The sequence below is a fragment of the Lepus europaeus genome, chromosome 11, assembly GCF_033115175.1.
Source record: "Lepus europaeus isolate LE1 chromosome 11, mLepTim1.pri, whole genome shotgun sequence".
Taxonomy (NCBI): Eukaryota; Metazoa; Chordata; class Mammalia; order Lagomorpha; family Leporidae; genus Lepus; species Lepus europaeus.
The window spans coordinates 3,412,235-3,436,791 of NC_084837.1; the positions used below are offsets into that span (position 1 = coordinate 3,412,235).

The following is a 24,557-nucleotide window of genomic DNA, read 5'->3' on the forward strand; positions in this document are numbered from 1 at the left end:
GCTTGCAGTGTTGGCTGTTACTATTCAAATATATAAAGATATATTTGTGCTTTGGAATTTTCAGGGATGTTAATAAAATTAGTGGAATTAGAAATTTGTTAAATGTAGTAAAAAATTTGAAAGATATGTTTTCTTTTTTGTAAAAGAAAAATAACTTGAGGAGCTTGGACAGTGGCCTGTGTACTGTTGTAGCATCCAGAACATATCATAAAGTAAACTTTTAAGTTACAATATTTTTTCTTTGTTATTGTTTTGAATAAGTGATACATTTACTGCTTCAGTACTGAAAATATGGATCCATATCTGTTCTTGCTATTTTTGAGACATCTTAAAATTCACATGTAAGAAAATAATTAATTTTTTCCCTTAGAAACACAGAGGGCAGTGCACACACTGACCTGTGCCATGCTTTTTCCGCCTCGCGAATGCTTTGGAGACACTCCCAGCTAATGGCCCCTTGTCTTCACCTCCCTCTTGTTTCTGTGGGCGTGCACATTCCTTTTGGCATTAACTTGTATCCTCTATGCCTGTATTGGTATTTGGCATATTCTGAGCCCAAGTGATACTTCCATACTTCCAGTTCCAGTATAAGATTATCAGTCTCTCTCTTCCTTCAAGCTGAAAATTTTTGTTCCTAAAATCATTAACATAATTATGTATTAGCTTTACTCCCACAGTATACTTGTGCACATACATCTCCAAATGCTAGTTCCAGTATTACTGTTTTTTTTTTTTTTTAAAAAGATGTATTTTATTTATTTGAAAGACAGAGTTACTGAGAGAGGTAGAAACAGAGAAAGGTCTTCCAGCTGCTGGTTCACTCCCCAGATGGCTGCAACAGCCGGAGCTGTGCCAATCCGAAGCCAGGAGCCAGGAGCCTCTTCCAGGTCTCCCACACGGGTGCAGGGGCCAAACACTTGGGTCATCTTCCACTGCTTTCCCAGGCCATAGCAGAGAGCTGGATCAGAAGAGGAGCAGCCAGGACTAGAACCAGTGCCCATATGGGATGCTGGCGCTTCAGGCCAGGGCTTTAACCTGCTGTTCCACAGTGCTGCTGGCCGCCCCCGCCAGTGTTACTGTTAACAGTAGAATACATCCCAGTAACAATGTACAGTGAAAGCACCGTGGGTTTTTTGTGTGTTTTTTTTATTTATTTATTTTTAAGATTTATTTTATTTATTTGAAAGAGTTTTAGAGAGAGGTAGAGAGAGAGACAGAGGTCTTCCATCTGCTGTTTCACTCCCCAAATGGCTGCAATGGCCAGAGTTGAGCCCACCAAAGCCAGGAGCCAGGAGCTTCTTCCGGGTCTCCCACATGGATGTAGATGCCCAAGGACTTGGGCCATCTTCTGCTTTCGCAGGCCATAGGAAGGAGCTGGATTGGAACTGGAGCATCCTGGGCTTGAACTGGTGCCTCATGGGATGCTGGAAAGCACCGTGTTTTTATAGTTTCTTGAGGGGCAAACACTGTGGTGCGGTAGGTTAAGTCAGCACTTGGGATGACTGCATGCCGTATGGAGGTGCCAGTTTGAGTCCTGCCTGGCCCACTTGCAGTTCTTATCTCTCCTTCTCTGTCACCCTGCCTTGCAAAAACACAAAATAAATCTTGGTGGGCAGGCATGCGTGTGAATGTGTATTTCTCCTCCACACGAGAGAGCTTGTCGTGCAGCTGCTTATGTTGACAGCAGAGGTCCCTCTGTTCCTAGAGACCCCCCTCCTTCCTCTGACAGTCAGTTGCAGCGCCCACCATGTAGACAGATGTCGGTTCATAATGTCGTGTTCCAGAGTGGGATTGCAGGGTCCTGAGGACAATGGAGTGTGCTTTGCTTTGATATTGCCAAATTCCCTTGCAGCAGGCTGGTGCCATTCTCATTGCCACCACAGTGTTTGCTGGTGCTTGTGGGTAGGCCTCACGGAATGTATGAATATTGTCAAATATTTAGATAAGAAATAATATCTCCTTTTTTTTATTTTTTAAAAAAATATTTTCATCGACTAGAAAGGTAGAGTGACAGAGAGAGAGAGAGAACACTTCCATCCACTGGTTCACTCCCTAAATGCCCACAACAGCCAGGGCTGGGCCAGGCTGAAGCCAGGAACTGGAAACTGCGTCCAGTTTCCCATGTGGGTGGCAGGGCCCCAAGCACTCTCAGGATGCGTTAGCAGGAGGCTGGATTGGAAGCAGAGTAGCCGGAGCTCACACCAGTGTTCCCATATGAGATGTGGGCATCCTGAGCAGTGGCTTAACCTGCTGCCCTGCAGTGCCTGCCCCTTGTTTTTCTTTAAATGAGCAAGTGGATTATCTTGTGGGTTCATCTTAAGTTCTTTGGTTAGAGTGATTGGATTTCATTTTTGCTTCTTATAGGATCATTTACATTTTAAGTTTGGGTTACAGTACCTTTTTGTGCCACCTTTTATTTTTTCAAATGTGCTAGATATTAACTTGATTTCTTTTAAAAATGCATTTATTTGAAAGTTGGAGTTAGAGAGACAGAGACAGAAAGAGAGGTCTTTTGTTTGCTGGTTCTCTCCCCGAATGGCCACAATGACTAGAGCTGAGCCAGGCAGAAGCCAGGAGCTTCATCCAGGCCTCCTACGTGGGTGCAGGGGCCCAAACACTGGGGCCATCTTCTGCTGCTTTTCCCCGGGCATTAACAGGGAGCTGGATTGGAAGTGGAGCAGCCACAACATGAACCAGTGCCAGCCGCTTAACTTGATCTTGAACTTTATCAGTAGCACTATTACAAAAATCAAGTATGAATTATTTTTAAAACACTTGAATTTTTTTTTAAAGATTTATTTATTTGAGAGGCAGAGGCAGATAGAGAGAGTTCTTCCATCCGTTCATTCACTCTTCAAATGGCCACAACTGTTGGAGCTGGGCCGATCCGAAGCCAGGAGCTTCTTCTGAGTCTCCCACTTGGGTACCGGGGCCCAAGGCCTCTTCTGCTGCTTTCCAAGGCTGTAGTGGAGAGCTGGATTGGAAGTGAAACAGCTGGGACTCGATTTGGAGCCCATATGGGATGCCAGTACTGCAGGTGGTGGCTTTACCCGTTATACCACAGTGCCGGCCCCAAACACTGAATTTTTAAATATGCATTCAGAGTCATCTTTTATTAATTTAAGAACACAGGTAGTATAACAGAAAGATTAAGAGTTATAAACCACAGCGTTTTTTTTTTTTTTTTTTTTTTTTTTTTTAAATCCCAAAATCGTGGCTGGCCTTGTGGTGCAGTGGGTTATTAAGGAGCTGCCTGTATCACTGCATCCTAAATGAGCTTCAGTTTGAGTCCAGGCCTCTCGATTTCCAATCCAGCTCCCTGCTAATGCACCTGGGAAATTGGTGGAAGATGGCCCAAGTACTTGGGACCCCGCCATCCATGTGGGAGACTTCAGTGGAGTTCTGGGTACCCGTCTTCATTCTGGGCTAGTCCTGGCTGGTGAGGCCATCTGGGGAGGGAATCAGCAGATGGAAGCTATTTGTCACTCTGCCTTTCAAATAAATAAAAATAAATCTTTAAAAAAATAAAAATGTGTTAGGGAGAGAGATCATCCATCCTCTGGTTCACTCCCCACATGACCACAATGGCCAGGGCTGGGCCAGGCTGAAGCCAGGAGCCAGGAGGTTCATCCACATCCCCCATGTGGGTGACAGGAGCCCAAACACCTGGGCCATCTTCTGCTGCTTTTCCCAGGCTATTAGCAGTGAACTCGATTGGAAGTGGAGCAGCGAGGACTTGAACTGATGCCATATGGGATGCCAGTGTCTCAGGTGTTGGCTTAACCCACGTGGCCACAATGCCAGGCCCTTTCCAGATTTTTGCTGAACTAATGTGGCATTGCTATTCTTTAGGGAAAGGACCTGGGAAAAGGAGAGGCCCAACAATCAAGATATCTGGAGTTCAGGTTAATGTGAAATCCATTATCCAGCATGAAGAAGAATTTGAAATGCTGCACAAATCTATCCCGGTGGACCCTGAAGAAAAAAAAAAGTGAGTGTATTTGGGTCTGTCATGGGTAGTCAGCCACGAGAAGACAGCTGGAGTTCGGTCGATGCGGCTGCCTGTCATTCTCGTGATCTCTCCTTTAACGTGTCCGCGACGCCCTCTTCTATGTCCTCACTTGCACCCTTAGGTACTGCTTGACCTGCCGTGTCAAAGCTGCGCACTTTGATGTAGAGTGGGGCGTAGAGGATGATTCTCGACTGCTGCTGGGGATTTATGAACATGGCTATGGAAACTGGGAGCTAATTAAAACAGATCCAGAGCTTAAACTAACTGACAAAGTAAGTTGCTGTGACGCTAGAGATTTCTGTGCAAGATTTATTTCGCAATACTTTTATAATGATTACTTATTTTAAACTATTTTTAACTAAATTGGAAATTAGCACAATAGTAAATTCCTGGGACTTCTTTATCCTTGGAAGTGTGTTACCATCTTTGTGGACTGTGGCACTGTTTCATAGTGAAAATAAAGGGAAGGACAGTAGCCAGGTGGAACTTTTGGGACATGATAGGAGAAATCTGGAAATTCTGATAGTTACTATAGGTCAGATCTCATTACAACAAATACCAGGGTACTTTTGTTTTTAATAATAAAAGCATTCTTTGGCCTTAATTGTTGGCACTTTGTTTAAAATATATTTGAAACGATCATGTTTCAGTCTTTAACACGAAGAGAAAGAGCATGACCTTGGTGTTTTTTGTAGTGGAACTAAACACTGGCTGTACTTCTCCCACAAAATCGAGCCTCCCACCCTGTCTGTTGAAGTAGCAACGCCGTGGTTAGAGCACGGAAAGCTGACTGGCTCAGACTGCAGTAGGATTCACTCCCTGTGGTGCTCCTGGCACGTCAAACGATGCTCATCCCATCTGGGTTTAGGAGGGTGACAGCACCCAGCCTCAGGCACTGAGACCGAATCCAAGAGGTCCACCTGCGGTAGCAGGAGCGGTCACATCCTGACACAGCTCAGTGCTTTCCGGCAATGCTCTAAGAAGCATTTTCAATCTAAATCGAAGCTTTAACCTAGCTCCAGGGAGTCCCTGCTCCTGGAAGGAGGAAATCCACGACGGCTGGGATCTCTAGCAGACGAAGCCACAAGCCCCTCCTACCTGAGTTGTTCTACCCTGTTAACAGCACAGGTAGGAGCCAGTGGGAGAGCTGCATTTCTCCACCCCATTTGTACGATGAGAACAGCTCGTGAGGGATCTGCAGTGTCTGGGAGCCATGACATGAGCTAGGATCGGAGGCTTTATCTGTGTTTTGGGTGGCTGGGGTGGGAAGGACCGTGCTGAGTTCGTTGTCTCTTTATCCTGATCCACTAACCGGGATGTGGGTGGTGGCGGGTGCTTCTCTCCTTTCCTGTTGAAGATCCTGCCCGTGGAGACAGATAAAAAGCCCCAGGGCAAGCAGCTGCAGACCCGAGCGGACTACTTGCTGAAGCTGCTCCGGAAGGGTCTGGAGAAGAAGGGGGCCGTGACAGCTGGGGAGGAGGTGAGTGTGCTGCCAGCTGTGCGCTCCTCGGGCTGCAGGTGGGGAGTCGAGAGAGGACAGCCTGGGCGCCGGCAGAATGCTGCCCTCTCAGGGCTCGGTGTTTCCCGTGAGCTTCCAGTAACGAGGGTTTGGTTGGTGGTGATAGAGATGATCATTGTTATTTTTTTTATTTTTTTGACAGGCAGAGTGGACAGTGAGAGGGAGAGACAGAGAGAAAGGTCTTCCTTTTGCTGTTGGTTCACCCTCCAATGGCTGCTGCGGCCGGCACGCTGTGGCCAGTGCACCGCGCTGATCCAAAGCCAGGAGCCAGGTGCTTCTCCTGGTCTCCCATGGGGTGCAGGGCCCAAGCACTTGCGCCATCCTCCATTGCACTCCCGGGCCACAGCAGAGAGCTGGCCTGGAAGAGGGGCAACCGGGACAGAATCCGGCGCCCCGACCGGGACTAGAACCCGGTGTGTCAGCACCACCGGCGGAGGATTAGCCTAGTGAGCCATGGCGCCTGCCAGAAATGATCATTGTTACTTGACCTGGATATGGTCCTGGTAGCGCATTGAATACCGACGGTGCCTGCGGTTCCTCTGACTCTGGGCTGCTTGCAGGCTGGATTCCAGGGACAGAGTGTCCAGTTGGAATCCACAGTTGATTCATTCAGAAACTGATCTTGAGTTATTGTCTTACTCAGTGGTAAACACCAGCTGAGGTGCTGGTGCACTCTCCTGAGCTTTATTTACCGGTTTCCCACTTGATCGATTCAGTTCAGGCCTAGGGAGGTGGAGAGTCTCAGTCGGGAGACACCAAGTTAGGCCCGCCCTATGCTAAGCAGGCTTGGTGTGTGTGTGTTTCCTAAGTGCTTTTACAGCCAGAGCATTTGTATTGGTTTCTCTGTATTACAAACAAGAAATTTTAAGGGAAACATCTCCCTGATCCCACCCTTGGCTGTTTGCTGTGTGGCGTTGTGGTCCAGGTGCAGCGTGGTCTCCAGGCAGCCTGGTGAGCAGGCAGCGTCCACGTTAGGCTCTGGAGACACGGAGTAGGCCGTGTTTATGTTTGTTCAGAGTGGTGAATCATTGGGGTGAGTGAATAGACTATTTATTGCTTGTTTCTAGCTTTTTTAATGTTTCTGATGTTCAATGTGTTTGTATTTTTGAACACAAAGGTTTTTTTCCCTTCAAAGAAATGATATATTTAGGATGAATTCTAAAAACTGGAGTCAGTAGGTTCAGGGAGCGTTGAGTTTAGTGGTACTGGAAACGTCGAGGCTCTCGCTGTTGATCTCCTCCGAGTGTTCTTGTTTGAACTCCATGCTGCTGCCTCCGCGGGTGGTGATGCTCTTGGCATGCTCTCGAGGCACCATGCTGCAGCTTTATTGTCGTTTTCTCTCCCTTTCCAGGCCAAATTAAAGAAGCGCAAGCCTCGAATGAAAAAGGAAAACAAGGCGCCGCGGCCCAAGGACGAGCACGGGGCGGAGTTTCCATCCCCCAGGCACTCGGACAACCCTTCGGAAGAGGGAGAAGTGAAGGTGTGAGGCTGGCGTTCAGCTGGGGCCGGGTATCTTTCGCTGTGTGGATTGTGCAGCGGGTGTACGGTCATGTGAAGTGTGTTGGTTTGCGCGTAGTAGACACAGTGAACATAGACTGTGTCGGACTTTGCTTTATCTGTCAGAGAGGACTCTCGTTCATTTAAGTCAGCCCTGCAGATCCGTACACAGAGGAATTAAGCAAGGGAACCAGGGACGGTTGAATGTAGACGCTGACTCTAGCTTGTTGTGGGGGCAGTGGGGGTGCTGAGGACTGTGGTTAAGCAGAGAGCTCGTGACTGACGTAAAGGGGACAGCGCGGCTCTGTTCACGTAACTGTTGGACCAAGCACAGCTCTGGGGGCCGGGTTTGGCCCAGGGCCTCTGGTCTAAGTGGAATGAACGTAAGTTGGTGTTGTTCCGTGTGTTGTTACAGTTAAAGGCAGCTTTATGGAATCCTGTTTCGTTAACCCTTACTGTGCTTTGAGATGAGCTCAGGGAGGGTCAGTCGTGGTGCGGGAACTTTTGCGGACTTGAGTCCCACACACGTGAATCCAGCTACCAGCAGGTGTGTCCGTTACTACAGGTATCATCTCCCTGGTCTCAGCTTCCCACCTGTGAACAGGAGTGAATGCCTGTGTTGAGGGGTTGCTGTGAAAATTAGATGAGGGGGAGCAGCAGAGAGTGCCTGTCTGTACAGCCTTACCTGGTGAACACCGGAGAGTTGAGAGTTAAGGCCGTGTGCTTGTGGACAGCCTGGGGCGGCGCGCTGCAGTCCACAGGTTGATAGCAGGTTTGTGGTGAACGTTCATAGCGCTCTTCATTCCCTAGGATGATGGCTTAGAAAAAAGTCCAATGAAGAAAAAACAGAAGAAGAAGGAGAACAAGGAGAACAAGGAGAAACAAGTGAGTTCCAGGAAAGACAAAGAAGGGGACAAGGAAAGGAAGAAGTCCAAAGAGAAGAAAGAGAAGGTATTGATGTCCTCCTTACAGCCTGCGAGTTCCCTGTGTGATTTAGAAGTGGCATGGGGTGCAGGCCCTGGAATAATTGTCTCTTCCTGTGGGTGCAGCCAGGAAGAAAGGGTAGGCTGTGGAAGGGAGGCATGTCCCATGCTTGTCCTCGGAGAAAGGAGGGGACTTGCAGGTGTGGTTGATCTTCCATAGAGGGGCCTCACCTAGCTGCTGCTGCATATTTCATGGGCTTGTGTCCAGGAGCTAGACCGGGTGAGAGGAATCTGCATTTATGGTAACTGCTTGAACGATGTGCTGAGATTCACGTTAGAAGAGCACAATTCGCAAGTGAATTTGAATATTTGAAGAGTGGAAGATTCCAGATGAATGTTATAGCAAGAGTTATTGAGGTATAAAGGAAATAGATGAAACTTGTGGAACTTAAAATATGCAGGAGTTATTGAGGTAGAAATAATTAAAAGCATTGCTGTTAACTCATCTTCACGCTCGGGGTTTGTGAAGTTCAGTACGGACCCCAGGAGTATATAGTGTTGGTGCATGCTTGCAGATTTGTGCCACAAAAACTTTTGTTTTTTTTCCAAAGAGTTGTTTATTTATTTGAAAGTCAGAGTTACACAGAAAGGCAGAGAGAGAGAGAGAGAGAGAGATCTTCTATCTACTGGTTCACTCCCCAATTGGCTGCAATGGCCGGAGCTGCACCAGTCTGAAGCCAGGAGCCAGGAGCTTCCTCTGGGTCTTCCCATGCGGGTGCAGGGGCCCAAGGACTTGGGCCATCTTTGGCCACCTTCTACTGCTTTTCCAGGCCAAAGCAGAGAGCTGGGCTGGAAGTGGAGCAGCGGGTCTCGAACTGGTACCCATATGGGATGCTGGTCCTGCAGCAGGCGGCTTTACCCGCTGCGCCACAGCGCTGGCCCCAGAAAAGAAACTTCTGCAGTTAGTCCATAGTCACTGCTAAGACGTCCAGATAGCAGTTCTGCCACCCAGTGACAACCCCAGGTTCCTTGATGTATTCCTGTCACCTTCTCTTACTCATGTGCATGTAAAATGAAGACCTGGTCACACTGGGGAGCTTTTGTCTTCCCACTTAGTGTGCAAACAGCTGTCTGAGTGAGTCAACAGGGAAGCTTCTGTGCGGCTGTGTGTAACATTCTGGAAGCAATTTAAAGCTTCTACATTAACATCGCTTCCCAATTTCTGATGTCATAAGCCATACTGTGACAAATGCTTTTGCATTTGTACTCCTACAGATATTCTTTTTTAAAAATGAAACATTTTTTAAAAATGTACAGAGATCAATTTAGCCAACATCCGTTTACTGTCCAGATACTGCAGCTGCTGAGATCCATCCGTGTTTACTGCAGCCGACTTCGGTTTCTGCCTGGTGGGCTTTGGGTTTTACAGACACTCACTGATGCTGCCGAAGCTTACTGTTCCTCCTTTCTCCCCCGCCGTAGTCCACTGCTCTGACCATGTTTCTACTCATAGACTAAAGTGTGCTGTTACCTTGGTACTAGTTTCCAGACGAAAGGGTAAACTGAAGTACGATTCTTGATATATTCTTGATAAATACTTGATTCTCTGCCAGTCGGTAATCTTCCCCTCTGCACACTTTATAGATGAAGGAATAGAAGCCTAGGATAGCACTGGTAAAATTAGCATTGTGATTGGGTACGTTTAGAGACAGTGGGGATAATATGCAGTTAGCCTATTGCTCACGCGAGTTTGTCTCAGAGGACTTTGCCCGCTAGAGTAGTGCAGCGTGGGTGCAGAGTCCAGGCTGCAAGGCTGAGCGCACACATGGCGATGTTTCCTTGTACTCTTTTTGTTTTCCTCTTAAAGCCCAAAGGTGGTGATGCCAAATCTTCGAGTAAATCCAAGCGATCTCAGGGTCCTGTCCATATTACAGCAGGAAGCGAGCCCGTCCCCATTGGAGAGGAAGAGGAAGACGATCTGGACCAGGAGACATTCAGCATAGTAAGTCTGGGGCTGGGGCGCCAGCCTGCAGCTGCCCTGCTTGCTGGGCTCCCCTTGCTGCCGCACCGCAGCACCCTGTGTGAATTTGGAGACACATTGCTTCTGTAGCTGAAGACCGCGTGCTCGGATGCAGGCTGGCACGGAGGCGGTTTACTGACTTGCCCTGCAGTGAGCAGAAGCCTAGGGGCCGGATTTCCTGTCTTGTGCTCCTGGGTGGAAAGGCCGCAGAGGCCCCAACAGGCATTTAGGAGGCAGACACGGCCCCTGAGCTGGTGCTTACTGGACGTGCCATCTGCAGAGTTCCCAGGTTAAATAAATAACTTTGTGTGGTTGGAGATTTTACGTGTTGGGGGGAGGCGTGTGAGATTACTCCACAGATCGCGCTGGTGCCATGGAGGAGAGCTGGCATCCTGCAGAGGGGCTGTGAGAGGGGAGTTGACCTGGTCAGGAGCTGTCAGGAAGGCGTGTTGAGGGAAGTGATATTTTGAATTGGGCTGCAAAGAAAGAGTAAAAGATAACAAAAGAGACGGAAGGGAAGAGCATGCCCAAAGGCCTGTGGCAGGAGGGCATGGACTGGGCCCGTGAGAGCTGGAGCAGCTCCACCGTGGGAGGAGGCTGGGTCCTGAGTGTTTGCTTCCATGCCTGGTGCTGAGAGCCAGGGCACTGCCTAGGGGATGTTGCTGTGTTCCTCACGTGAGGCAGGAAGGCGTAGGGACCAGGTCTCGGCAGGGATCGGTGCAGGCCAGAATCCTCAGGCCCCTTGACCCCTGGCTGGAGCTGTGGGCACAGAGGTTGTCATGTGGCCCTCCCTCCCTCTCTGTGGCTTCATATTGTCCCCAAACTTCACAGTTCACTCCGATAATTCATTCAGACTTAAAGGAAAGGTGATCTTCCAGATCTGAACATGCCCCCATCCTGTGGCCGCGAGGATAGAGTGTTGGCTCCATCCTGTAAGGTCCTCCTTTCTTTCACTCTTTTTTTTAAAATATTGATTGATTTGAAAGAGCAGCAGAGAGAGGAAGAACAGAAAAAGAGACAAAGAGATTACTATCAAATGACTGCAGCTTCCAGGTCTGGGCCAGTCTGGAGCCAGCAGCCAGCAGTTCCATCCGAGTCTCCCTTGTGGGTGGCGGGCGCCTGAGGACATGGGCCGCCTTCCTCTGCCTTCTGGGCGCGTTAGCAGGGAGCTGGATGGGAAGTGGAGCAGCTGGGACTTGAACTGGCGCTCCAGTATGGGATGCTGGCCTTGGCTTAACCTGCTGTGCCATAGTGTGGGCCCCTCCTCTTTGTGTTCCGTGAAACCTAGACACGTAAGTATGTGTGCTTTTCTCTTTTTCACTATCCCAGTTTTCTTAAATCTATTCTCTTCCTGTGCGCTCTCTGAGGGCAAATATTTTGTTTTTTTAAAGTCCATTTAGATGCTAGAAGTACGTCAATAAATGAGTGAATGAAGTAAGTGCATGAATTTATGACATAGCTGGCTGCCTCACCTGTTTCCTGGTTTTTCCTTTGTTCATTTTTTAACAGATTTATTTATTTGAAAGTCAGAGTTACACAAAGAAAGAAGGAGAGGCAGAGAGAGAAAGAGAGAGAGAGAGAGGTCTTCCATTCGCTGGTTCACTCCCCAGATGGCCACAACTACCAAAGCTGTGCCAATCCGAAGCCAGGAGCCAGGAGCTTCTTCTGGGTCTCCCACGTGGCTGCAGGGGCCCAAGGACTTTGCCATCTTCTACTGCTTCCCTAGGCCACAGCAGAGAGCTGGATCAGAAGTGGAGCAGTCGGGACTCAAATTGGCGCATGGGATGCCAGCATTGCAGGCAGTGGCTTTACTTACTATGCCACAGCGCCCCTCAGTGTTAAAATAATACCTAATGCTACTTTTCTTTATAGATTTGTTTCATTTTGACTTTATTTTATTTTTGTTTTTAGACTGTGTTTATTTAGAGGCGGAGAGGGAGATAGTGAGCTCCTGTCTGCTGGTCTACTCCCCAGATGCCCACGAGGACCTCAGTCCAGGGCTCCCACATCTTTGGCAGAGGCATGCTTCCTTGATTCATGACCTTCCCTGCCCAGGCTCTGCATTAGCAGGAGGCTGGAACTAGAATCAGAGTTGGGTCTCAGACCCCTCCCTTTTTTTATGTTGTGAAATCTTTAAATGTACTGAAAACATCCAGGAATATATGAGTGGTCTTCAAAAAATTCTCCAAAAATGCGTATTATGAAAAATCATGCATGAATTTCAAAGTTTTCTGCGCCAAAATAAACTTTCAGTTCCATCTTCCACAAACTTTTCAAAGTACTCTTGTAATAGGCATTGATCTAGATACCGTGAAACTGTCAGATCCGAGTTTTAAAACTAGAAGCAGCAGTTTCCCGGTCCCGAAGCGCCGGCATCCCTCCCTCCCTGAAGCAGCCTTGATTCTGGGCTCAGTTGCTGTGCCTGTGTGTGATGTGAGAGTTCTGCTCCTCAGCCAGGCGCTGTGCGTACCTCCACGGTGACCCTGGGTGGGCCTTGCTCCACGTTCCATGTGAAACATAGTGGGGGGAGTAAGGGGCATGTCCTCTGTCACCCAACGAAGTTCTGACCCAGTCTGGCCTGAGAGCTCGGTCCTTCCCAGCTGTGCAGCACAGCCCCCGGCACTGCTGTCCACGCAGCGAGGTTTTCCTCCCTGGCATCAGTGTCTGCGATTCCTTCGTGTGGGCAGCTGCTTCCTGTCGCTCTGTTCCGGGCTTCCTGGCTCGTTTCATACTCAGGGCCTTTGGGGTTTTCCAGCTCTTGCGCAGACAGGCTGTGGCGAAATCTCTGCGGGTGTGTGTGTGTGTGTGGCCGGAGGGGTGGGGCCAGGCCATTGGCCGGTGCGTGTGCCTGCAGCGTGGAGGTGAGCACAGCCCCAGCTGGTCGTCTCTTGCCCACATTCTGCCAGTCTGAGGGCTCTGCAGTAGCGGCTGTGCTGCAGTTGGAATGTTCTTTTCCTGTTTATTGGGCATGCGTGTTCCAGTGCATTACGTCCACATCCTTTGCCTGTTTGGCCCATTTGTCTTTTCTTAAATTTTTCTATAGAGATCTGTAATACACTCTTGGCACTGATTGTTTGTTTGTTTGTTAGAGTCTTCTCAGACATTTTCCAGACTGATGTGTGTCTGAAGTATGGCACTGAGAGGTCCACAGATCCCCAGCACACAGCAACAAATGGTCCTGGGCCACCGCCCGGCAGAGGCACACACACGTGCCCTGGGTTCTCAGGGCTGTCTCTGGAATGCCTGGTTTTGGGCTGTTAGACTGTGGGGTTGGTTCCTGGTTCTGTCTTTCATTTTCCTTTTCTGCGTTTTGCTTTGCCTCCTAGGAAATCCCCTTAACTTCATCTGCCCGCCCTCTCTCCCCCCTTGAGTTCTTACTGCTCTCGCTGTGCTTTGTTTCCAAGACCCTTTCTTGCTGTGGCTCTCGGCGTGTTTGCGTGCTGTTAGAAGACACTGGCTGTGTCAGTGTATTCAGGAGCAGGCCACTGGACGCTGGACGCGAGCTCCAAGCACGCAGATGTGGCCTGATGGGAAACTTGCCGTCTTGGTTCTTCCTCGGAGGTGGCCCCGTTCTGTCAAGAATCCCCCAGCCTTCACTGTGGATTCCGAGGCAGAGGAGCGGGCGATGACTCATCACGTATCCCAGTTGACCCTGGCCTGTGTGCAGCTCACAGGCCTTTATTTGATTTTCTCCAGCGAATAAGCGTCTGCGTCTGATGTCTCTGTTGACCTTGGCGCTCTCTGCACCTGCAGAGACACCTGGCTCTGGGGCGTCTTGCGTTGTGCGTCACGCTGGTTCTCAGCTGTCTGCACTGCTGGATCGGGTTTCCTCCGTTGCCTCATTGCCCATGCTGCCAGTCTCTTGTTCCTCATGTTTTCTCTTTGAGGGCTCCCCTTTCCTAAACAGCCCCTTGGCTGTGGTTTTAGTGGGGTTGGAGAAAGAGAGGAAAAGATGTTCGTCTGGAAGCCTTTCCTTCAGGCCTGAAGGATTGGCAGGTGCTTCACGTGTGTTTCTGGGGGATTTGTGGTCGGGCGTTTCGGGTTAGGCCAAGGCAGGCCCTCCACGTTCTGTCGAGAACCCCCAGCCTTCGCTGTGCCGAGGCTGGCCTGTGCCACGTTCTGTCGAGAACCCCCCAGCCTTCGCTGTGCCGAGGCAGGCCCTCCACGTTCTGTCGAGAACCCCCCAGCCTTCGCTGTGCTGAGGCTGCCCTGTGCCACGTTCTGTCGAGAACCCCCCAGCCTTCGCTGTGCCGAGGCTGCCCTGTGCCACGTCTGTCGAGAACCCCCCAGCCTTCGCTGTGCCGAGGCTGGCCTGTGCCATGTTCTGTCGAGAACCCCCCAGCCTTCGCTGTGCTGAGGCAGGCCCTCCACGTCTGTCAAGAACCCCCCAGCCTTCGCTGTGCCAAGGCTGCCCTGTGCCACGTTCTGTCGAGAACCCCCCAGCCTTCGCTGTGCTGAGGCTGCCCTGTGCCACGTCTGTCGAGAACCCCCCAGCCTTCGCTGTGCTGAGGCTGCCCTGTGCCATGTTCTGTCGAGAACCCCCCAGCCTTCACTGTGCCGAGGCTGCCCTGTGCCACGTTCTGTCGAGAACCCCCCAGCCTTCGCTGTGCCGAGGCTGCCCTGTGCCACGTCTGTCGAGAACCCCCCAGCCTTCGCTGTGCCGAGGCTGCCCTGTGCCACGTCTGTCGAGAACCCCCCCAGCCTTCGCTGTGCCGAGGCTGCCCTGTGCCACGTCTGTCGAGAACCCCCCAGTCTTCGCTGTGCTGAGGCTGCCCTGTGCCACGTCTGTCGAGAACCCCCCAGCCTTCGCTGTGCTGAGGCTGCCCTGTGCCTTGTGCGGATAAGGAGACTTCACTCAGAGAGGCTCAGCAGGGTGTGCCGGGGCCGGGGCACCCGCCTGGTGGCGCTGCAGCCGCTCGGGCCGGCCACGCCGTCGGGCGGTTTTGTGGTGAGAGGGGCCCCGTCGCTCTGCCGTGGGCAGCTGGTGCACAGTGAGTGAGGGCAGGAAGCTCCTGCGGATGCTTGCATGCGTCTTTTCTCTTGGCTTGTTCCAGTGTAAGGAGAGGATGAGGCCCGTGAAGAAGGCGCTGAAACAGCTGGACAAACCGGACAAGGGCCTGAGCGTGCAGGAGCAGCTGGAGCACACCCGGAACTGCCTGCTGAAGATCGGAGACCGCATCACCGAGTGCCTGCGTGCCTACTCGGACCAGGAGCACGTCAAGCTCTGGAGGAGGTAGCGCCTGGTCACCGCCGGCCTGGGTCCACAGGGCTCACTTTGTGAGCACCTGCGAGAGTTGCTTTTTCCAAAGATTTTATTTATTTATTTGAGAGGTAGAGTTACAGACAGTGAGAGGAAGAGAGAGAGAAAGGTCTTCCTTCTGTTGGTTCACTCCCCAAATGGCTGCCACGGCTGGAGCTGCACTGATCCAAAGCCAGGAGCCAGAAGCTTCTTCCAGGTTTCCCATGTGGATGCAGGGGCCCAAGCACTTGGGCCATCTTCTTCTGCTTTCCCAGGCCATAGCAGAGAACGGGATGGGAAGAGGAGCAGCTGGGACTAGAACTGGCGCCCATATGGGATGCTGGCGCCACAGGCGGAGCATTAACCTACTGCGCCACGGCCCATAGGAGAGATTTTTTCCCCTACATTGTTCTCTGTGGTGACTGCCTTCCCATGAATCAGGCCATTCCACCTGTTGAAGGCAGCCTGTTGAAGGGGCAGGCTGATGCCATTCATGTATTTTCTAAGAGAAAGGCAGCAATGCTGGCTCCCTAGGCCGGGGAGGGTGGAAATCATCTGGGGTAACTGCTTCTGCTGTCTGGGCTGGTGGCACCAACCAACGTGTCCGGGAGAAACAAGAGCTAGTTCTCCATGCCAGTCTTCTTTAGTCAGTGAAGAGCTCAGAAGTCGTTGGGACTCATGCAGCTACTCTAGAGTGCCTTGTACGTACTTATGTTCACTTATGTGTCCACTTCCACATTCTAGAAAGCCCAGTCACCTGTTCTTAAAAGACCCTTGTGACTCCAAGTCTGTTTCCTTAAACCACGGTGACTTTGCACTTGTCTGCTGAGTGGTTAAGGCCGTGATCTGATGCTGTACCTGCGTCACACTGGTGGATAAGGTGTTAGTGTAGCTTAACAGTTACGGACTTCTTCCATACCTCGTGTACCTGGCTCTGTGTTCCGTCTGACGTCATTCCATCCCAGTTAGAGCACAGCGAAAGCTCATCGTAGTGCTTGGTTTTGTGAAGCAACACTTCCTGCCCTGCCCCTGAACCTTCTGTGTTGAGATGGGTCAGGCACTGTGGCTATGGCGAGCAGTAGTTCTTAAGAAGGTTCTCCCTTTTTTTTTTTTTTTTTTTTAAAGATTTATCTTTGAAAGGCAGAGAGAGAGATGGATAGAGAGGTCCTCCATCTGCTGGTTCACTCCCCAAATGGCCACAATGGCCACAGCTACTCCGATCCAAAGCCAGGAGCCAGGAGCTTCCTCTGGGTCTCCCACGTGGGTGCAGAGGCCCAAGGACTTGGGCCATCTAATACTGCTTTCCCAGGCCACAGCAGAGAGCTGGATCAGAAGTGGAGCAGCCGGGACTCGAACCGGCACCCTTATGGGATGCTGGCAGTGCAGGCAGCGGCCTCACCCACTAAGCCACAGTCCTAGCCTTTTGAGAGTTCCGGAGTAGTACTGAGATACTGTTAGGGTATGAGACACACGATCCTATATGAGCTGAGCAAACCTGACGGGCATTGATGTGCAAGAGCAGCTGGAGCACGCCCGGAACTGCCAGCTGAAGATGGGGTGGTGCAGCCAGATGGTGCAGCAGAAGCTCCAAGAAGGCAGTGCACACGGGGCGGGGCTGGGGCCTTCTTCTCGCAGGCAGGGGTGCTGAGTGGGATTACTGAGATGGGCATGGTCTCGGGCTTCGGCAGAGGCTGGACATATAGGACCATGAGGTGTTCAGGGTTTAAGAGCAGTTTGTTACGAAGACGGATGCTCTTTATGAGATGCCTCAGAAAGGCAAGGAGGTGCTCGAGCCCTCCCGATGCAGTTAGGGTGTCCTGTGGGTGGCACTGCGTGGTGGAACTGCCCACTGCAGCGACTGCCCGTGTCGCCTGTTTCTGAACTCCCCTGTTGCACAGTGGTGCCGTGCTGGGGGAAGTGTAATGGAATCACAGGGGAGGAGACCTGGGTGTTTTCAGGAAGACATGACCTTAGTGGTGATGTGCAGGAGGGAAGATGGGCCACAGCGTGCAAGCCTCAGGCTGTGGGTTGGCGTCCAGAGAACCCTGGAGGATGGGAGCTCTCGGTTCCATGCACATGGATGTGAGGGTCTCGTAGTTAACAGAACCCCGTCTCTGGGCCTCTGGTCATTCCGCTGCACACGCATGCAGTAGGTGTAGCACTGACCAGGTGACCGGGAAGAATATTCCTGTAAGTTGATTTCTATGCTTGGATTTTCCATAGCAAAATTCAGTAGCTTGCTATCTGTAAAGGGAATAAAAACAGATCGTTTTAATTCTGTAAATCACTGGAAATGTTAATTTCTCTTTTTTTTTCTTTTAGGAATCTATGGATTTTTGTTTCCAAGTTTACAGAATTTGATGCCCGAAAACTACATAAGTTATACAAGATGGCTCACAAGAAAAGGTCTCAAGAGGAGGAGGTAAAATGCAGATTTAATCCGAGTTCTACAAATGAGATCAGTTGCACACAAAATTCCATAGCCAGTGTTCTTCCCTGGGGAGGCGGTCAGAGAACCCTGGCTTGCTGAGGGGCTGAGATCCCTGGCGTTTCCCTTTTGTTTACAGATGGCCACACAGGTCCATGACAAGTGACAGTGGCTACCGTGGGCCACAGAAGGAGCCATCCTATCGAGCACTGTGTGTGCAGTGACTCGGTTAGCTGCACGGTAGTCACATAGCAAAGACTGTGTTAGTGGGAGAAGTGAAACTGTGCTGAATTCTGTCACTGTGCGGTTAGCCGCATGGTAGTCACATAGCAAAGACTGTGTTAGTGGGAGAAGTAAAACTGTGCTGAATTCTGACACGGAGTTCACTGTGCGTTCTTGTGACCCGGCGTCATTTCTCCACCATGTCTTCTCTTCTTCCATTTGTACATGGGTTACAGTAGCTTAATAAATTTGGATTCTAATAGGTAACAGGGTTGTGGGCAATGCTTTTCTTGCTCTTTTCTGCTGGGCCATGTCCTTGCTGTCCTTCAAGTCTTTGTACGTAAAAAGATCTCAACTGCCTGCTTCAGGAGCAAATCCGAGAAGTGTGCATTCGTGGCCTCGCCTTCGCTGGAATAGGGGATGGATGGATGGCCAGGCGTGGCCTGGCTGAGCCACAGAGGCCAGGCTCCCTGTGCAGGCACTCCCACTCGCTGAGCTGCCGACTTGCCACATGGGTCCATCTGAGCACACTTGGTAGCTCCTGCTCTCTGAGGGCAAGGGTTTTATGTCCTCTCCCCACTGCTGGGTCCTCAGTGCTGTGGGTTGGTGCCAGGGCCAGGGCAGGTGCTCAGAAGTGCTCGTGCCTGTGAGTAGTGCCCTCAGGTATCTCGCAGTCTTAACTTTGTGTGGAAGAACAGGTTGCAACAGGAACACACAGGAACACTGCATGCTGCTGCTCAGTGTCCCTGCAGACTAACCTGCTGTAGGAAATCTGAAAGAAAAGGCTACAGGAGGCGGAACAGGTAGGAAGGCCCTTAGGAGGGTGTGAAAATTAGAATGAGGGTCTGACAGTGGACGCATGGGGGCATTTAAAGGCTCATGGAAATATGAAGCATGAAAAAACTGCATTCATTTCAGAATTTTTTACACCAAAGTAAGCTCACCTTTCATTTCAATTTCTAACTTTTTGAAGCACCCTTGTAATGGTGAGAGGCTTAATTTAACTATCAGAAGTCAGTGTAAGTTGAATATCGAAAATGGTGATCTTCTGGTAGTGGGAATAGGCACAGCCTGTCTAGAGGACAGTTGCGCAAGCTTTGATAAGAAGCTAAAACCTACAGTTCTGCTCCTGAGAACTCAGTTTAAGGATTTAATTCAGGATGTAAACATATTTGTAATGGGAATGAACAAAAATAAAATACAACAGTAAGAAACAGTTAAATAGATCATATGTCCACCCTGGGGAGAACTGTTTGATCATTAAATGTAGTGCTGTAGGAATAAGTATTCACCTGGGAAGACTGTCGTATTGCGTTAAAAAAATATTTTTGTTGTAAAAAAAATCTATAAACAAAAACAAAGTAGCTATAGACTAAATGATCGTTGGTGAATCCATCAGTGGTTAGATTTTGGGTCACTCTGTGTTTGTGTTTCTGTTTGCTTTGTGTGTGTGTGCGGGGGATTCATTGAAAGGGTTTACCTTGCTGACTTTGGTGTCAGGTGGGGTTGTTTGTGGTGAGCCACGGAGAGTTGCTGCTCACAGTTTGCACAGTGCCGGATCATGCCCTGAGAGTGCCGACAGCCGAGGCACCGGCTGCAAGCCGTGTGTTGTTCTCACACCTGTCAGTGGAGGTGCCTTTTCTTGTAGTGACCTAGCAGGTCGAGCTCAGCACATGGATTCCTGCTAGGCTGTGGGCGCTCTTTCTGGTAAGAAGGCATAAGTGACATGTTCAAGTCAGGGAGAACAGGAAGGAAGTGGAGGGGATGGTATTTATTATTTATTTTGCTCCTGGGAGTCGAGCCTGGGATCTAGAACTTCTTTGGTTTCCTCTTGCTCTCCAGGAGCAGAAGAAGAAAGAGGACGTGATCGGTGGTAAGAAGCCGTTTCGCCCAGAGGCCTCGAGCTCCAGCCGGGATTCTCTGCTCTCTCAGTCCCACACCTCTCACAGCCTTCACCCGCAGAAGCCTCATTTGCCTGCCTCCCATGGCCCACAGATGCATGGACACCCGAGAGACAACTACAGTCACCCCAACAAGAGGCACTTTAGTAACGCAGGTAGGGCACTGAGTGAGTTTTTACAAGGTGCTGGGAAACCCAGCCGTTTCCCTTCCCAAAGACAGCGGCTGGACCCGTGCCCCGTTCTCCCACAGCACTGTGCTGGGCTCTCTCCTTCCCAAGATAAAGTGTGAAACAAAGATGCCGACGACTGGTAACTTCAGCTGTGGATGAAGAGGAAACAGCTATCATAAACAAAAGACAAGTGACAGACTTAGGGGAAAACATACATTCTGTATGACAGGGAAGTAGTCAAAACTGCTAATAATGAAAGAACCCTCGTAAATTGACAGAAAAATGGGCAAAGGATTGTCAAGAGTTAGAGCCTTCATAACAGGAGAATAGATCCCAAACCTCTGATTAGCCGTTAGTATCCAAAATGTACAAGAAACTCAGGAACAAGAAAACAACCTAACTAAAAATTGGTAGTGGACCTCAAGTGACATTTCTGAGAAGAAGACATGCAGATGGCCAGTGGGTATATGAAAAAATGCCGGACATCTCTAATCATCAGGGAAATGCGAACTAAAATCTCAGTGAGCTATCTGCGCATCCTTTAGAATGACCAGAATCAAACGACAAGGGGAGGTGTTGGGCCTTTCAGTTAAGCCATCACGTGGGTCCCCCACATCTCTGGGTGTGCGGTCCAGCTGCACTCTGATTCCGGCTTCCTGCTAATGTGCATGGTGGGAGGCAGCAGGTGACGGCTCTCGTGGTTGAGTCCCTGCTACCTGAGAGGGAGGCTTGGTGAGTTCCTGGCTTCTGGCTGTGTTTGGCCTGGCCCAGCCCTGACTGTTGTGGGCATTTGGTGAGTAAACCAGCGGCGAGGAGATCCCTTTCCATCTCTGCCTTAAAGTGAGTGATAGATTTTGTTAAAGTGAGTGGACAGATTTTGTTAAAGTGAGTGATAGATTTTGTTAAAGTGAGTGGATAGATTTTGTTTTTCCTAAGTGTCGGGAGGGTGTGGAGGAGAAGAAACCCTGCATAGTTTTTGGTATATCCACTGCGGAAAGCAGTGTGGAAGCTCTTTTTCAAAAAATTAAAAGTAGACCCAACATGACCCAACAGTCTCACCACTGCATGGATAGAGAAATCTTTTGTTTTCTGCCAAGACCACTTGAATATTTATAACACTCCAAATTATCAGCTTAAAAATTAGCCTGCTATTGCCTGGTGCCGCGGCTCACTAGGCTAATCCTCCGCCTGCGGTGCCGGCACCCCAGGTTTAGTCCCGGTCGGGGCACCAGATTCTGTCCCGGTTGCTCTCTTCCAGTCTAGCTCTCTGCTGTGGCCCTGGAGGGCAGTGGAGGATGACCCAAGTGCTTGGGCCCTGTACCCCATGGGAGACCAGGAGGAAGCACCGGGCTCTGGCTTTGGATTGGCACAGCGCGCCGGCTGTAGTGGCTACTTGGGAGGTGAACCAACGGAAAAAAGGAAGACCTTTCTCTTGGTCTCTCTCTCTCTCTCATTTCTAACTCTGCCTGTCAAAAAATTGAAAAAAAAATTAGCCTGCTATAAATTTTGAGTCCCAACTGCAAGTTGCCTTGGTAGGGCCAGACCGAATGCTTTTGTGGGCCGTAGCTGGCCCACAGGCTGTGCTAGTGGATATATAGCCAAAGGAAGTGGAATGAGAGTGTCCAAGAGATACCTCCACCGCTGTGTTCGCTGAAGCACTGTCCAGTGTTCTAGATGCAGAGCCAGCCTAGGTGCCACGAGATGAGGAGAGAGAAAGCGTGCACCGTGGAGTAGCGTTCCGCCATGGAAATGCGTCCAGCAGTGTTTGAGCCTGGGGGGCGTCGTGTTCAGGGAAAGAAGCCTGGCACAGGAGACGCCTGCCACAGGCTCTCACCTACAGAGTGTGACGGACAGAGCTTGGAGGAGCAGAGGGTAGGACAGTGGTCAGCAGGGAGAGGGTACACAGGAGGAGGTGTGCTGCTCACAGGGTGCAGGATTGAGCTAGGAGGCGGAACGGCACAACAGGGTGACTAGTTACTAATGACGCATTCTTGGAAATCGGAGAGTAGCAAGTGTGTGAGGTAATGCGATGTTAATTAGCTCGGTTTGGTCATTATTATGTACGTATTTTAAAACATGCTATGCTCGATAAGTAGATGCCATTTCTGTTAGTGAAAATTTTCTGAAGAAAAACCAAAATCCTGAGGCAGGTGTTTGGCCTGGCCATTAAGCTGCCACTTGGCGCTGTCTTGTGTGTTTGGGTCCTGGCTCTGCTCCCAATTCCTGCTTCCTGTTGGCGCCACCCTGAGGCAGTGGTGAGGGCTCCACTAGTTGGGTTCCTGCCATCCTCGTGGGAGTCCTGGATTGGATACTCGGCTCCCAGTTTTGTCCTGGCCCAGCCTAGCCCAGTCCTGGCCATTGCGAGCATTTAGTGTGGGGGCTGAATGGGAGCTCTCTGTGTCTCTGCCTCTCAAATAAATAAATAAAATCAAAGATTTTAAAAACAAGCTCTTGAAACAAAGTTCAAAAAAGGGAAAGCAGATTGAACTGAAGTCTTGGACCATTGATTAGAAAAAGAGCTGTGTTTACATGTGGCTAAAAAGTGGAGACAAGAAGTTCACCGATTTTCTTTTTTACCCATTCAAATGAGCAAAAAAGTAAGAGAGATGCAGTTGCTGAAAGTGTGACTTGCTACCATGTTTTCAGAATACTCAGAGATGTCTAAAGACCTGTGCGGGTGCCCTCCCAGGCTGCTGGTGACCCTGCGTGTGTGTCAGTGCGGGCTGGGCCCGTGAACAGGAGGACGTCTTCACGAAAATACTGCTCGCAGTTGTTACAGAGAAAGAGTCGGCTCTGTAGATAAAGCTCGGAGGGAAAGGAAGCAGTAGTAGCAACGAAAGCCTCCCTGCGCTCGGACCTCAGTGGCCGTTAGTGAGTTCAGCCTGTTTGCTCTGGTGGGAAATCCCATCCCCACAGCGCAGCCTCTCCCGGTCACTCTCCCCTCCGTCTCTGACGGCCACCAGCCCGCTTCCTGGCTCTGGTCACACTCCCCTGGGTAGTCACGTAAGTGGAATCACACACATGCGACCTCCTGTGTCTGCCTTCTTTAGCCTGGCATAGTGTTTTCTTTCTATTTTTAGTTACTTTTTTTTTGTTAAATTTGAAAAGTCTAGAAAAACAAATAGGGACAAAGAGAAAGGTCTTTGCTGGTTCACTCCTCAAATAACTGCACCAGACAGGGCTGGGCAGACCAAGGCCAGGTGCCTGGCACTCAGTCTGAGTCTCCCGTGTCGGTGGCAGGGCCCCAAGAACGTGAGCAGCCCCCCGCTCCCTCCCAGGGGAGGTTAGCAGGAGAGTGGCTCCGGAAGTGGAGACAAGACTTGAACCCGGATACTCTGATATGGGCTGACTGCTGCCCCAGCTTAGTGTGTTCAGTTTAGCCACTTGGTGGCATGTATCAGTACGCATTCCTGCTTATGGCAGGCTAATACTCCATTGTTTGGACGGAGCACATTTTGTTCCTTCATTGGTCGACATTTGGAGTGTTCTGCTTGGGGACTGTTGTGAATAGTAATGTGAACGTTGATGTACAAATAGGTATTGAGTACCTGTTTTTAACTGTTTGAAGTATTGACCTAGAAGGGAGTTGCTGGCTCATGCAGTGATTCTGTGCTTAGTTTTTTGAGATACTGTGGCATATGTTTGAATAACGTATTTATACGAGCACGGAGAGGCATGGAAACATGCACACTGAGGTCAGTAGCAGTCCCCTGGGGATGCAGGGATGGAAGGAAGGTTGGCAGAAATGATGAATAGTCTGCCTGTTGTCTGCTGCTGCCTGAGTGAGAGTGAGCGTGAATTAGTTGTTTTTTGTTTTAAAGATTTCTTTTATTTGTTAGGGAGAGTTACAGAGGGAGTCAGAGAGACAGAGACTTTCTGTTGTCTGATTCCCTCCCCAGATGGCCACAACAGCCAGGCTGACGCCAGGAGCCGGAAGCTCCATCGGGGTCTCCCACGCGGGTGCAGGGGCCCAAGGACTCGGGCCATCTTCTGCTGCTTTCCTGGGTGCATTAGCAGGGAGCTGGATCAGAAGTGGAGCAGCTGGGACTTGAACCTGTGCCCATGTGGGATGCCGGCGTCACAGGCAGTGGCTTTACCCCTTATGCCATAATGGTGACCCCCCCCCTTTTATTTTGTTAAATGAATTTTTTTTTAAAGATAAGAAGAAAGGGGAAAAAATCATAGGATGAACCTTAAAAAGTATATAACATATAGAGATGTGTAGTGTAAGGTTGATCTTACAAAGATTCAAATATTCTATAATAATCAAAATGAAATATGCTTTTCTTTGTAAACTTCAGTTCTAGAATTTCCATTTGAATTAAAAAACACACATCCCAGTCCTCTGGTAGAACTCTCGAGCTTTTAAAAATAACTGCTGAGAAGTCCTTGCCCTCTGACTTCTGTGAGCGATTTCCGCTGCGTGCTTTTCCTCCTGGCTTCCAGCTGTGTGTTCTGGTCTCTCGTGCCTGGCTGTTTGCTCAGAGGGTGGACACTGCTGTAGACGTTGTAGGGGCTCCAGGTGGTCCCTTCCTGAAGAGAGCGTTCGCCTGCTCCCCAGGGCGCCCGGAGCGGGTGACCCTGCTGTCTGCGTCCCTGCTGCAGACGTCCCGGGTCCTCTGCTGG

At 50.1% G+C, this 24,557-nt stretch overlaps 1 protein-coding gene across 4 annotated transcripts in view; it reads left to right on the plus strand.

The window, feature by feature from the left end:
- Positions 1 to 24,557, plus strand: part of CHD2 (chromodomain helicase DNA binding protein 2) — a 123,316-nt gene that overhangs the window by 90,676 nt on the left and 8,083 nt on the right. For 3 of the 4 annotated variants that reach the window (XM_062204929.1, XM_062204930.1, XM_062204931.1), the window contains 9 exons: positions 3,853 to 3,991; positions 4,134 to 4,284; positions 5,370 to 5,492; positions 6,883 to 7,011; positions 7,839 to 7,979; positions 9,819 to 9,953; positions 15,026 to 15,204; positions 17,533 to 17,632; positions 19,703 to 19,916. In XM_062204929.1, coding sequence (XP_062060913.1) covers positions 3,853 to 3,991; positions 4,134 to 4,284; positions 5,370 to 5,492; positions 6,883 to 7,011; positions 7,839 to 7,979; positions 9,819 to 9,953; positions 15,026 to 15,204; positions 17,533 to 17,632; positions 19,703 to 19,916 — 1,311 coding nt within the window. Of the gene's footprint in view, positions 1 to 3,852; positions 3,992 to 4,133; positions 4,285 to 5,028; positions 5,141 to 5,369; positions 5,493 to 6,882; positions 7,012 to 7,838; positions 7,980 to 9,818; positions 9,954 to 15,025; positions 15,205 to 17,532; positions 17,633 to 19,702; positions 19,917 to 24,557 lie in introns of those variants that run through there. The other variant, XM_062204932.1, reaches the window with a different exon arrangement.